General features: G+C 39.3%; 1 protein-coding gene across 8 annotated transcripts in view; it reads left to right on the top strand.

Moving 5' to 3' along the window:
* Positions 1-15,330, top strand: part of MED12L (mediator complex subunit 12L) — a 324,346-nt gene that overhangs the window by 304,069 nt on the left and 4,947 nt on the right. For all 8 annotated transcript variants that reach the window (XM_045088517.1, XM_045088516.1, XM_045088523.1 and 5 more), the window contains 3 exons: positions 1,815-2,044; positions 4,588-4,744; positions 7,258-7,344. In XM_045088517.1, coding sequence (XP_044944452.1) covers positions 1,815-2,044; positions 4,588-4,744; positions 7,258-7,344 — 474 coding nt within the window. The remainder of the gene's footprint in view (positions 1-1,814; positions 2,045-4,587; positions 4,745-7,257; positions 7,345-15,330) is intronic.

The raw sequence follows: 15,330 nt of genomic DNA on the forward strand, positions 1-15,330 counted from the left end.
CAGAGAGATCATGGTAGACTAAGAACGTAATTGGCCTTAGAATCAGCCCCTCGCAATTACTTGCAACTTACTAGCTATGTAACATTGTGCACGTTATTCTGTGTCTTGGTTTCCTTTTTTGTAAAATAGGAGCGTGTGAGGATTTAAGACAACTTGTGGAAACAGTGTGGCGCCAGGTCCATGGTAGCCGCCCAACAAATGATGGACTTGCCTCAGTATAACTCAACTCTGAGAGCCTATTTTTTCCCAATAATTTTGTGGCTTTTGCATCTCTATACTTTACTCTGTCCGTCTCATAATTAGGAGCCCGGGGATGGTGACGAGACTGCTGGTGGGGCTAGCAGTTCACACTGTGCCCACCGCTAAAAGGCAGTTTGAGATCCGCTCTCACAGGCACTGAGCCCCACAGCTGGATCCATGCAGGCTGCTGGCTGGAAGGTGATTATGCATTCCTCTGCCTTCCAAGTCAGAGCCATTAGACCACCTCAGCGTGTGGTTCTTTGAGGACTAAAGAGCAGGTCTCTTCCATTTCAATCAGCATTCCATTCTATAACTTGCAAATAGCCACCCAGCAGAACATCAGGTTTTTCATTGATATTTGGCCTTGAGATTTAGGGGAACAGATTATTAATATTGAATAGAAAAATTAATATTCAGAGTATAGGTAGAGTGCTGAAAGGGGCTGTAGTCCAACCAGGAATAGAGGATATTGAAAAGTCTCCAGTTACACCCTTACTGTGAGGTTAAGGTATCGTATTTTTGGTTTTGCTAACTGGTTAGTTACTACAGGCAAATTCATCAGATCCAAGGTGGAGGTGCAGTTATCAGGAAAGTGTACTCCATCATTGTATTTACATTGGACATAGATAGCTTTTCTTTCTAATTTTGGAAATGAAATTAATGGTGCTTGGGATCTGTTGAACATCTGTGTCATCTGTGCACTTAAGGTATGGATGCTTGCCTGATTATTTCTATACAGAAACATGTCTTTCCTTCCCTCACAATAAGCAACCGATTCTAAAACTGATCTCTTAACCAAATGAGGACTCTTGTTTTGTTTGTTTTTTATTTTACGTACAATGTATTATTAGTCCCAGGGGTAAAGGTCTGTGAATCGCCAGGTTTACATACTTCATAGCACTCACCATAGCACATACCTCCCCCAATATCCATAACTCAACCACCCTCTCCCTATCCCCGATCTCCCTGGAAACCCTCAGTGTGTTTTGTGAGATTAAGGATCTCTTAGGGTTTGTCTCCCTCCCGAGCCCATCTTGTTTCAATTTTTTCCTTCCCTACCTCCCAAATTTATGCTGAGCGAAATAAGTCAGAGAAAGACAATTATCATATGATCTCCCTGATATGAAGAATTTGTTATATTTTAAGATTTATTTATTTATCAGAGAGAGAGTTGAATGGGAGGGACAGAAGGAGAAGGAGAGAGAAACCCAAGCAGACCCTATGATGAGTGGGGAGCCTGATGCAGGGCTCAGTCTCAGCAACCCTGAGATCATGACATGAGCTGAAACCAAGAGTCGGACACTCAACTGACTGTGCCATCCAGGCGCCCCTTGTTCTTGTTTTTTTGTTTTTAATTGAAATTTCTGATGAATCATGATCCAGCCAGTTCATTCTGTAGCTTTTTCACTAGCCTCTTACCTCCAGAGTTGTCCTCCTCATATGTTGAGTTATAAGAACCTTTGAGAACAGTGACTTTCAGGGCACTCCTCCCAGGTTTGTTATTGCCCCACAGAGCCTAGTGATAGCAAAGTCGGTGGTAAATTGAACGAGTGACTTCATGTTCCCCCCTGCAGACCATGCCCCAGGGCTATACAATGTACGGAACGCAGATGCCTTTGCCACAGACCCCACAGCAGCAGGCTGGCGGCGTGCTCCTGTCTCCCAACTACAACTCCAGAACCTATCCGGCTGCACATTCCAACCCGGCGCTGATGGAAAGACTCCGACAGATGCAGCAGCAGCCCAGTGGCTATGTTCAGCAGCAGGCGTCGCCATACCTACAGCCCTTGCCTGGCTCTCAGAGGTGGTACATGTGGAATAACGATTGCAATAGTAGACACGTGAATTCTTGTCTTTGTTATATATTGTTTAGAGCATGGTGCTTTACAATAGTTTTTATGACCTTGCATATTTGCATATAATTTGCATTCTGTCATTTCAGTTTTAGTAGCATCCAGATAGAGGATTAAAATAAGCAGTGCCTCATCTTGTTTATTTCACTCAAGGCCCCTGTAAACTCACATCTGCCACAGTATGAGTGTAATATTTTAGATGATGCCAGTATGTTAGCTCCAGTGTTTCCCACTCTTTCAAAAAGATTTTTGGCTAAAAATATCTTAAGGTGAAAAAATTGCTGATTATTGTTAGCAGTACCTTACTAGAATATTTTGATTAGAGCCATAAAGCCTATGATTGGTTAATACTCACTGTGCATGGTGCCCGTAAGAGTTTTGTTGTATTTTAGTTTCTACCTTTCTGGCTTTAGCTAGTTTGGCAAAAGAGGATCACAAAAGATTCTTTCTCAGTTCTTGCTGTAATTGAATCCCATAGGCATACTGCATGGTGGCCAGCAGCTACATGTGGCTATTTAAATTAAGACTAATTAAAGTTCAAATAAAAATTTAGTTTCTCAGTCACACTGGTCACGCTTTAAGTGTTTGATAACCACATGCAGCCAAGCAGAGCCAACTTTGAAGATGCCATACCCATGCCGTCACACAATGTACTATGTTTAGAAAGATCCCGTGCTTAGTGGTCTACTGTCACTGTCTTAAATCCATCCAGTTTTTGATCAAGTAGCCTTATGTTTTTGTTTCACATTGAGACCCAGAAATTATGTCACTGCTCCCGGAGTCCAGTAGCTATCTTACTGGAGAGCACAGCTATAGAACATTTTAGGCATCATGGAAACTTCTGTTGGATAGCATTGGTCTAGAAGAATTAAGTTTCATGCAAAATTTTACATTATATTAGACAGCAGCTTAGCTTCCATGTGTTACGTCTATAACATCAACACCAAGTTGTTATAGCTTGGAAAGTTTGGCACGGTTGGTGGTAGCACATTTGGGAAAATAAATAAGATCGGAAAACATGCATTGTATTTATTATTATTCTAATAAGTGGCAGCTTAGCATATTGCCTGTGAAGTTGAACTTCAACAGCTGTGGATTTCAGTCCCACCCGTGCTCTTTACTTACTGTCCGAATAACTTTGGGAAGTTACTTCTCTAGCTCTTTGTTGTCTCATTTTAAAAATAGGGATAACAAAATGCCAATCAAAACCACACTGAGGTATCACTTCTCATCAGTCAGAATGCCTAATTTCAAAAAAAGACCAGAAATAGGAGATGTTGGCAAGGATGTGGAGATAAAGGGAGCACTTGGGGCCTGATGGTGGTGATGTGGTTGGGCACAGCTGCTCTGGAAAACAGTATGGAGGTTCCTCACAATAAATAGAACTGCCGTATTATCCACGAATTCCGCAGCTGGGTATTTACCCAAAAAGTGCAACAATACTAATTTCAAGGGATACATGACCCCTGTGTTTATTGCAGCATCATTTACATTAGCCACGCTATAGAGGCAGCCCAGGTGTCCGTCAAAAGATGAATGGATAAAGAAGATGTCATGTAGATGACTATTACTCAAGCTATAAAAAGAATGAGTTCTTGCCATTTGTGACAACACAGACCTACAAGTATAATGCTAACTAAAATAAGTCAGAGAGAGACAGATACCATACGATTTCACTGAAAAGTGGTATTTAAGAAACAAAACAATGAATAAACAAACAAATAGACCAATACATACAGAGAACAAACTGGTGGTTGCCAGAAGGAAAAGGGCAGAGAGATGGGCAAAATAAGTGAGGGGAATTACAAGGGACAGATTTCTAGTTATAAATAAATTATGGGGATGAAAACTAAAGCATAGGGAGTATAGTCAATACCATTGTACTTTGTATGGTGACAAGTGGCAACTACACTTACCAGGGTGAGCGTTTCATAATGTATAGAATTGTTGAATCTCACCCATTCACTCTTAAATGCATGTCGGGCAATTTGAATGCAAAATTTCTTATATGTATTTGGAAGAAAAAAACCGAGCTCTTTCTCATTTCCAAATCAATGTCCGAAGTACAAATGTGGACTATCTTTCAACCAAAAGTTTTTAAAAGATTAGGAATAACAAAACTGCTGATCTCCAAGTGTTGCTGTGGGGAGTGATCATACATTTCAGACTCTTACTACCACTGTGCCTTCTCCAGAGTAAATGCTCAAATAATGTCACTTATTATTAAAAACCATCAAAATTTTTTTTAAAGTAATTTAAATCTTGTAATTTTATCTTAAGTAGGGAGCATGCATGCTGTCCTTTGTTCAGTGACTCCATGTCTCACTGGGAATTGGGATTATCTTAATCACTGGTCTCTATCACATGTGAATTGTACAGTTGAGTACTAAACATGGTTGTTTCTTTGTGAATGTGCCTAATGTGCCAGTGGCACTGATTGAAAATATGACAGTTTGCCTGGGTGTGAAATCAGCCTGTGTTCTTTTTTCACCAGACTGAATCATCAGTCCCTTCAGCAGAGCCCTCTGGTAGGTGGGGGAATCGATGCGGTGCTGACTTCCACACATCCAAGCCTTCCCTCGGTGCCCCTGCCTCAGGACCCAATGCGACCCAGGCAGCCACAGGTTCGACAGCAGCAGAGGCTCCTCCAGGTCCGTGGCTGGGTGGGGGGAGGGCAATGCATGAGGAGTTCTCAGTAGTCCTAAGAAACAAGAGGTGCTCTAAAGAAGCTTTCATTAAGTTCCAATGAACCCCATGTAGCTGACCCTAGAAGCTCAACTGGTGTCATTTAGTTCCAGCTTGTCCAGGCTCTTCCTTTCCCTGTGCTTTTGCCAGCTTATGGGCAGAAGGGTGCATTTTGCAGCACATCGTTACCCTTCCACAGGTTCAGGAAAGGGAAACTGGCTGCCTTTATCTTAATAGCGGAAGCATCAGCTCACCCACTCACTGTTTAACTACATGCCATGCAATTTGAATATAAAAATTCTTCTATGTGTTTGAAAACAAACAAAACCAAAATTGAGCTGCCCACAGCTTTCATCAGATTCCCAGAGGGGCCTGTCTGTAATCCCAAAAAAATTCTTTCTGACATTTCTGGTCCGATTTAAGCTCTGAAGCTAGAGTGACATAGGTAGGATGTTTCATATGGTCTCTGGCTGTCCTTCATTTATTTGATGTAAGTATTTAAGTACCTTGTAAAAAGGATTCCTCCTCTCGACACATTCTTGCTTCTGACTTACTCATTTAGGAAATATAGGCTATTTATGTTTACCAGTTCCATTTGTCTTCATTCTTAGCAAGTTTGTCCTGTGTTATTAGATTGGGTATTGTCTGATGAGTCTGTACAGTGGACTCTTAGCAGTAATCCACCTTGAGATGCCCTGTCATTTTATGTGTTAATAAGAAAGCCTTAAAAACACCACAAAAATGGGGAGTCTAGTAGAACTGGGGTCCAAAAGCTATACTCTTGGAATGAGTTTAGTAACACTGTCATGCAGAAAGGAACAGTAAAGTTATGCGCATGTCTCAACCTTGGCCCTGGTTGGAGGGAATAAAAAATACCTCCCCTGAGAATGTGAACCATAAGTTCAAGTGGATCCAAAAAGTCCTAGTTGACAGTACCCGCAGGTGATAGGCAGAAGCCAACATAAATTCTCCAGAAAAATGGGTTTTATAATTATAAAATTTCATTAGTTGTAAGATGCCATTGGTCGCATCTCAATTTGTAGAAAGAGTTCAATAAGAAAATACAAGAAAAAGACTCATTTGGTAATATTATTAAGAATAGTCATAATAATATTTTCATAAATACTTTTGTCTCAGGTTTTAGGAATATGTTTCTATAGTTCCCTCTGTTTTAAATTTCTCATTTCTGAATCATGAAGGAAAGTTATTACATTATTTATTTACTACTTCTGGCCTTAACATTGCTTTTCAAGGCTGCAGATTTTGGAAGTGTTTTTTGATTGGTTAATATGTACTTTTTAAAATTTTTAATCCCAAATAGCATAATATGCCCTTCTGGTAATTTTTTCAATACTACAAATTCCCTGGAGATAAAGGAAAGGGATTTGCTTCTGCCTCAGGATTATATTTACTCTTTTCTTGGTGACTGACTACCTCCATAAAGGAACAAACTGATAAATAGGAGGTTAGGTTCGATTTTTCTTGAAAGAATTCACAGAGTGCCAAATGGAGAGTTGGCTTTATATTGTAATCGTTATAGTTCTGGTTCCACTTGCATTGCCTCAGTTGGGAGTGACCCTGCCCAGACCTCCTGCTAGGATTCCATATCTATGAGTGTTGGCACTTAGTGGGAAATACCATCTGGTAATAGCTATTTATTATCTTGGCCTAAAGAAGACAAATAATTTGGGGGATATTTGCAAACCAAGTTGGAAATGCAGAGGTTGAAAAGAAGTCCAGGATTGTCGTCATCAAGATGAAGTGCCTGGGTGGAGGACACATTGAAGGTCATGGGGACAAACGACCTATTAATATTTTCCTTTCCTCTGTGTCCCACATAGTGGATGAGTAGTGTGTGTTTCTTCCGTGACTTGGAAGTGTTTTCTAAGGGCTCTTTATTTATGCCGACTCTGTCACTGACATAATTTGTTTTTATGCTGGTAATTTTTGCCAGAACTTCCCACATACACATCTTCCTTTAAAAAAAAATGTTCTAATCTTCAAGAATTACTCCTCCTCTTCTTGTTTTTCTTCAGCAAGTCTACATTTTTCTTTAAGAAAAAAATTAATCCTCAAGAGTTCATCCAGATGTCATAGGGACTAAAAAGGTACTTAGTAGTCCTTTCCCAGCCTGCTGGTGTAAGATACATGCAAGAGCAGAGAACATAAGTGTTTGAACAGTAAGTGTAAAGGATGTCCCTGGACAGCAGAGGGCAGTATAGACAGTGAACACTGTGACAACAGAAGGAAGAGCCCTTTGGGGTTGGGGTGGTCCCAAGAAACCTACAAAGAGAACAGATTTAGGTCTTGCCCTTGAACGATGAATAATGTTTGTCAGGACAAAGATGCAGGAGATAGGTGTATATAATTTTTGTTGCAACAGCATAATTAGATAAAAGGTATATATTGGGGGAGGGAGGAGATTGGAATATATTACCCTCTCTGTTTAAGTAACTAATCCTTTTCTCTTTCTTTCCAGATGCAGCAACCCCCCCAGCCCCAGCAACCCCCCCAGCCCCAGAGTCAGACCCTTGGTCTTCAAGCGATGCAGCCCCAGCAGCCTTTGGTAAGGAAACTGATGTTTTTGGAACCAAACATGTGGGGTTCTTCTTTAAAGGCAGGTGGCATTTTTCATCCCATAAGATTGTTTAAGAATTGAAATTGCTTAAATGTACACTTGCAGATTTTCCCTAGAACTTTTATCAGAATAGTATATTTGTTTTTATAGAAACGTATAAATAAATATTGGGGTTCAGTAAGTTACACCATTTTTCCTCTTCAAATTTTTTCAGACTTTTGCATGGACTAAAATATTTATGTTGAGATACCAATTTTTTATAAACAATGTTAAAATGATAATTTATCTCTGAGTTTTTACTATGATTTCAAAAAGGCATAAGTGTGCTTTCTAAAATATTATCTTTACTGATATAAAGGAAACTCTGATTTCAGCCAGTTATTTTCTGTAAGAATTTTCATATAATCTGTCATCATATAATTAACTTCTTTAGCTTTGTGAGTTAGATTTTGAAAATGTTAAGTGCATAGCATCTGTGTTTTCTGAACCACAATGGTTTACTTTTACTTTTCCAAATGCCATATCCCTGCTTAGTTATTTATTTATGCATTTTTCTTTAAATTACCTTTTTCTATTTTCTTAAATAAGTGTATTCTAAAAAGAAGAGTTTTTACTACTGGGATCAGTGGTCACATCACCTGCCACATACTGTAAATATTTGTAAAAATAAATACTTGTACTGAAGGTAACTGAATGATGAGTCGTGTGAACGAGTACTTCGTAACAGGAGCTGGCTTGCTGCGCTTTGGGAAACCCTAGCAGAGACTGTCTTCAGGACAGGAGTAGAAAGATGGGTGGTTTCACAACTTTTGCAGTAAAGAAAGAACAACAGAGCCAGGGCTGTGGTACAGCAGAAGAGATCAGATCACTAGAGCTGGGTGATAAAGGACAGATCTGATAACCGAGTGTCAGCAACTGGAATAGGGCAACTTGGTGCATTTTACAAACCTCTGCCTTGGTGGGTTTAGTCCCCATTATTAAGGAAATTCTTCTTTATCATAAATCTAGTTTTTCTAGCTCCAATTTTTTTTTTTAAATATCTATGACATTTATTTTAGGCCCATCTTAAAAATCCTTACTTAAGGAGAGGCAGTATATAAACTTTCACAGCCTACATTCTTCCTCATCAGTGGTGTCTTAGCAGGGGGGATTTGACTTACAAGTGTCGTGGCAGGGACTCCTCAGGATAGGATACTGCTACTTCACCCTAGCATCTCACCCAAGAACAAGATATAACTGTATTTTGAAGTAATTTCAAACAAACAGAAGAATTACAGAATAATAAAATTACCATAAATTTTCTTCCCAGATTCACTAATAACATGTTGTTACTTTTCCTTTATTATTCTTTCTGCACACACGCTCTCTCTCACACACACCCGTCTGTACATATACAGACTTACATACATATAAGTCTCATGCCTCTTATATCAGCACTATTTTAGTTGCTTTATATATAACATATAAGAAGCACATAAAATATTAAATGTATTACTTTTTTTATTCTTAGAGAATCGTGCTATATCAATACAGATGGATATTGATATCAGGTGCCTGAAATGGTTATTTTGGGTTGTTAAAAAAAAAAAAAAAACATTTGACTCTGTCACAAAGTTAAATTTATAGGGCTAGAGGTGGAAGTTGTCTTTAAGCTTCTTAATCACAATTCTTAATTATAAACTTATTAATTATAATTTGAAATAGAGGATCAGCTTTTGCAGAGTTGAGAAGAGGCTCTAGGCCTGTGTTTTACTAGAATGAAAGCATATCTAATATAAGGAAATTTAATATCTTTCTATTCATCTAATAGTTTCATAAATATTTAATACATTTATTATGTGTAAAGAATATACATCAGATTTATTCATTTTTGACCTCTAAGACAGTTTTGAAGTTTTTAATGTCATAGGTTATATTTTACTCACTAGCTTAAAATACAGCCTGGAGATTAAGCGGGTTAGTCAAACATTGCCCATGATTTTTTTCCCGCTGTGTTCACAGTAAAGTAATTTCAGAGAAACAAAAAATTTCATTACAACAGTCCTTAATGGATAGTAAAATCCACAGTAGGTTTTCTCCTGTCTTTTTTTCTTTTAAGCTGAAGTCTTTTCTTAAAAGCTATTTTGGAAGCATAATTCTTATTTTTATATTTAAACACTGTATTGTAATCTAGACAGCAATTATTTTTACAAAGGCAGAAATACTGTTTATGTCATAGTCTTAGGATAGATTGGGAAATTTAAAATACCACTTAGAGCCACAGGTTTCAGAATTAAAAGTTAAAGGATGGTCTTGGAGTTTTATATTATGTAATTTGTTCTTTTTTCAGCATACTTTTATATACTTACAAGTTTATTAGCGTAGTCTACATGTTTTTAATTTTATATAACTATTAAGTCAGTCAGCTGTCTTCTGCTGTTACTTGCTTCACACCCCATCTACTACGGCTGAACATTGGTATGTACAGTTTCTCAGATAATACTGCTAGGGATATTTCAAGAGATATTGTTTCTCTCTCTCTCTCTTTTTCTTTATTTTAGATTTTTAATTTATTTATTTGACTGAGATCACAAGTAGGCAGAGAGGAGGAATCAGGCTCCCTGCTGAGCAGAGAGCCCAATGCGGGGCTTGATACCAGGACCCTGGGATCATGACATGAGCTAAAGACAGAGGCTTTAACCCACTGAGCCACCCAGGCACCCCTCTATTTCTCTTTTTTTTTGTTTTTGCTTTCTTACAATAAAAGAAAATAGAAACCTAAGAATAAAGTTATCTCTCATAGTATATCTTCAGAATAGCAGTAGCAGAAAGCCTTAGCAATATTAAGAAGAAAATTATATTTCTTGTAATTTCTTAACATGTGATATCATTTCTTTGCTGGAAACTGAGCAGTAAGCTGCTCTGGAAGAGAAGTCAGCTCTGACTCATTCGGAGTTCTGAGTCATGATGTGTCAGGGGAGAAGTGGTACTGGTCACACAGCCACCACCCTCCATGTGGCTGTGGGGTGACATCCAGCAGTCAGTTCAACTAGTGCTTATTTGTTCTGTAAGTAGAGGCCGGCACTGGGCCAGAGGTTATGAGCACAGTAATGAAGCGCCCCGCATATTCCTTGCCTCCAGACAGCTTAGAATCCTAGGAAACCATTGAACAGTGGCTCGGCATGGGGGAAGCAGGAAAAGTACTAGAGAAGCAAGGGCTCCCGTAATACAACACCACAAACTGGGGGGCCTAAACAACAGAAACATGTTATCTCACGGTTCTGGAGGCTGGGAGTGAGTCTAAGCTCAAGGTGTGGGCAGAGTTGGTTCCTTCCGGGGGCCACGAGGGAGAAACCTGCTCCAGGCCACTCCCTCTCGCTTCTTGTGGTTTGCTGGTGATAATCTTTGCCTTTCCTTGGTTCATTGAAACAAACATGATCTCTACCTTCATCCTCTCTTGATGTTCTCACTGTTAATGTGTGTTTGTGTCCAACTCTCCCTTCTTTATAGGGACACCAGTCACATTGGATCAGGTCCAATCCTCATGATCTCATTTTAACTTGATTACCTCTGTAAAGACCCTCTCTCCAAATAAGGTCATATTCTGAGGTCCTGGGGGTTGGGATGCCAACAAAGCTTTTCAGGACAACATAACTCAATCCATAACAGAGGTCAGGAAGGGTATAAGAAGCTTAGGAAGGCTTGTTGGAGGAGGTTGAATGCAGTGGACCTGGATAAGCAGTAGGAATTTTTGAGTTCTCTTTATCCCCTCGTTGACAGCAGCAGCAGGGGACACAACGGCACAATGCTTATTAACACCCACATAAGCAGTTTGGTCCCCACCATAAAAAGTGAACCTACGAGTCAAAACTGACTTAGAACAGAAATTGGTGCTTTTTCAAAAAGCGTCTTCAGAAAGCAGCTTGTCTATGAAAAGAGGAAGGAAGTGTTCAGTCCCATGCTGACACATTAAATGTGATGTCAGCTTACTGTCAATGCTTGTGTTGTCCTTTGCTTACTTAAGTTGCTGGAAAATTATATTTGGCCTTTCTAGTTCTGACCTATATTATAGTTCTTGACTTGAAAAATACCTTTAAAGTTTTTGAGTTGCAATGATTAGCTCTTAACTAAATATATTAACAGGCTGTGATCTTTTCTTTAAAGCTGCTTTTTAGCTTTTAAAGCTTTAAAAAGTTGGCTTTTTAAAGTATTTCATCCTTGTGTCAGTATCACATTATATTGAATATAATGCCTTACAAAAATATGCACAGTGGAAGCAGTAGTTACTTAAATGATCACATTAATTTTTAGCCGGAGATCATGTGTGAAATTGTCATATAATCTTCCTAAAAAAGATTCGTATGTTCCATTCAGAAAAATTGTGAGAAAATTTTCCAATGCCTCTAGAATTCAAAATTAGCCAGATGGTATTTTCTTTTTCAAATGGAAAAAATTAGTTAAGAGAAATTTACTGCACCATGTCACCTTCCTCTGCATGAATTTGGACTGTTTATTTTTCCTTTTTGAAGAGAAAGGAAGAGTAATTTTTAGATGGAAGATAGGGAAGACATATGTGGGAGATTTCTGGTAATAGGACAGATAGATTTTTTTTCCACTAAAAAAACCTGTCCAGATTTTTAGAAAAATGGCTGCATGTAAGTTACTAGTAAAAGTGAAAATAAATGCCAAACCCTCTGAAATCTCTTGGTGCTGGTCCTTTTCAACTGTGCCTCCTCTTAAATGCCATTGTCTAAGCATGTGTCCTTCTGTCCCGGCACTCAGCAGAGGGGCCCACACAGTTCCACGTCTTTGTGCTGGAGCTGGTACTGATGAAGGGGTGTATTCTGTCCATCAGAGGAGCCCAGAGCTCTCCGCGCTCTCTCAGTTGGCAGCGCAGGTTTCAAATACATGTTGCCTTGGTGCTTTGTCCTTTGCTCACCGATGGTGTGCTCCCAGTTTTAGGAAATAGCTGTCCGGAGGCAGAAACTGTTTTTGACTCACTTTGGTGTTCCTGGAACCCCAAAATGTGCCTGGACTTGGTTAACTATTGTTGATTAACTTGTTTGTTGAATGTTCTAGCAACAAAGGACGAGAAGCCCCACATGTGATCCATAAATAAAGGAAAAAGATGGTTCAGAAGGCAGGAGGTTGAAACCAGGTATGAGGCAGTGTGAAGGCCCACACTGACTCGTCAGCCCTCCTGTTGCTTCGTGTCTGCTGCTGCTGCTGCAGAGAAGGACCCAAGGAAGCCAGCTTTTCTGAGACAGAAATGATTCAGTGGCATTTATTTTGATAGAAATTACTAGCTTAGAGATGCATTTTGCCTTAGTAATGAGTGAGCAGAAAATTGAATATTCTTGAATAAGCATGTGTTGTCAAAATAGGGATTTTGAGATTAGTCCAAATACATCATAATAAATTTTTAAATTACTGTTTGGAGTTTAGCAGTGAATATGTTTAGTGGAGAGTAGCTCTGCCTTGTGGGCTAGTTGGCTGTACCTGAGGGACATTGTTGAGCTTTGTGATTTGTCTTATGGTTGCAGCAGGAGCATGGCACAGCTCCTGTCCCCAAGAAGAGCAAAATCTGGAATACTAGGGAGAGAAGCAATTGTCACATTATACCGTATTTGATAGTGAAGGCATTTCCACAGGATACAAGAGCAGTGATGTGCTCTTCAAATTCCTAAGGGAGGAGGTAAGCAGATCTTTGAAGCTGATCTTTGAAGGACAAGCAGATTTTTAGGAGCTTGTAGGGTAGGATGAAGGGGGGAGGAAGGTTTTCTAGGAGGAGGGGTAAACATTTGCAGAGGCACAGAGGTGAGCAAAACTGTGAATATCTCCTGTATAGATAGAGTCCAGAAAAATCTTTCATCTTTATTTATCAGATTTAAGGAGGGAAGATCAAACATACACAGACTGTGGTTTTTAGATTTATTTTACTTCCAGTAAGCCTCAGTTGTCCCATGAACTGACCTGTCTTGGTAAATTAAAAGTTCCAGCTCCCACTACAGGGGTGACTCCAAAATCTAGCCAAGCATCAGACTACCTAAGGGAACAATTTGAAAATACAGATTTCTAGCACATTTGCCCCCCAGAAATTTTAACTAAGGAAGTCAGTTGAAGAGCCTGTGATGATGACTCTTTAAATTTCTCCTGATGGCTTTATGCCTCTTTAGCCAGTTTTTTGCAAAAGTTCAGTGAGTTGATTTGAAATGCTCCCCACTGAGGTTTCTGTGGGGAGCTGGTGGCATGCTCTCTTTCCTTGGCTCTAGGTGCCCAGGCCCCAGGGAAGTTGTAAATTGGGTCTCTTTCCTGCTGATATTCATATACAGGTGGAAGCAAGGAAAATTTTGTATCAGAGTGGCCTTGAGAGAAACAGAAGGAAAATACCACAACTGAGGAGACTGTGGACTGCAGCTGTATTCTTGGTGGTAGGGGGTGGAGAGTGCAGAAAGAACTGGTCTCAGTTTCTGGCCTTGGAACCACTTCTCATTCAAAAATTACTGTGGGCCCAAAGAGCTTATGCATGTCTATTGATACTTATTGTATTGGAAATTAAAAAAATTTTACCAATATCTGCTAATATACTTAAACTTCTCATTAGATTTTAACCAGAAATAACAATTTTATGAATAATAAATATATAAAATACTTTTCAAAATAAATATTAGTGAGGAGAATGACCTTGTTTACATTTTTAAAAGTTAGTTTGAATAAATTGAAGACATTGTTGCAATATCACATGTTATATAGCTTCTGAAAATCTGCACTGTGTGTTCCTGAGACAAGGAGAAGGAGAACAACTAATGCCTTAGGGTTATTATGAAAATGGTTTTGAGTTTGCAGATCCCCCCTAATAGTCTTAGGGGTCCTCCGGAGGCTATCCTCTCTTCAGACCACCCAGCAGAACACCCGCTACCTGCTAACACATGTGCATGCGTACTCACACACCCGTGCACGTGAGCTTCCTATGTATTGGTTACCCCCCAGGTTCCTCAAAATATACTGAGGGGATCGCTACCATGTTTTATTCTGCGAATTACTCTCTTTGGAGCAGATTTTAAATGAGTATAAAAGAAGACAGCTAAGTATCTGTTGAATGAATGAATGTTAGATATTTATGCACTGGGTACGGCAGTATGTTAGTTAGTAAAGTGATAAGTTTAGACATCGGGCACCTGGGTGGCTTAGTTGGTTAAGCTTCTGCCTTCGGCTCAGGTCATGATCCCAGGGTCCTGGGATCAAGCCCCACATCCCGCTCTCTGCTCAGCGAGGAGTCTGCTTCTCCCTCTTCCTCTGCCATTCCCCCTGGCTGTGTGCATGTGCGCTTGCTCTCTAATAAATAAAGTCTTTAACCAAAAAAAAGGTTAGACATTCTTGCAGCCCACCATTTGGAATCTGTGTTTATTTCCAAGTAAATTAATACTTGGAAACTAATATTCCCAATTAAAGATAACACTGGATCACAGTTAAGGTAGAAAGTTCTGAATCCAGAAGGCTTTGTCTGAATCCCTGCCCCATTACTTACAGGGATCACGGGCAAGTGACTGCACACCGTGGAGTCTCGTTTCCCTCAGCTGTAAAATGAGAGTAATAGTAGTAGAGGTTCACAATCCCTTATATTCATTTCTAAAATTCAAACTGATTAAAGCATTTTATTTTGAAATGGAAATTTTATTTGTAACTTACTGAATAGCAAAGGCCGACCTGAACAGACCTAAATCTTTTTTCATTTATTCTGCCTGATAGGACTAGTTGTGTGTTTTGTTGAAGAAATTTAGTGTCTAATTATGTAGTACTGTCTTAGGACTTGGTCAGTCTGTATATTATGGATGTGTCATAGTAAATTGTATATACAAGGACTTCGGGTAAAGGATTGAGGGTAGGTATCATCTGTTCAGGTGTAAGTGGGCTAATGTATACATACAGTGTCTAGAACACTGCTGAGTACATGGTAGCATATTTGGTTTTGTTAAATAGGTAGTATTTCCAAAT

Source organism: Mustela putorius, unplaced genomic scaffold (assembly GCF_011764305.1).
Source record: "Mustela putorius furo isolate JIRA1106 unplaced genomic scaffold, ASM1176430v1.1 tig00003834_pilon_pilon_pilon, whole genome shotgun sequence".
Taxonomy (NCBI): domain Eukaryota; kingdom Metazoa; phylum Chordata; class Mammalia; order Carnivora; family Mustelidae; genus Mustela; species Mustela putorius.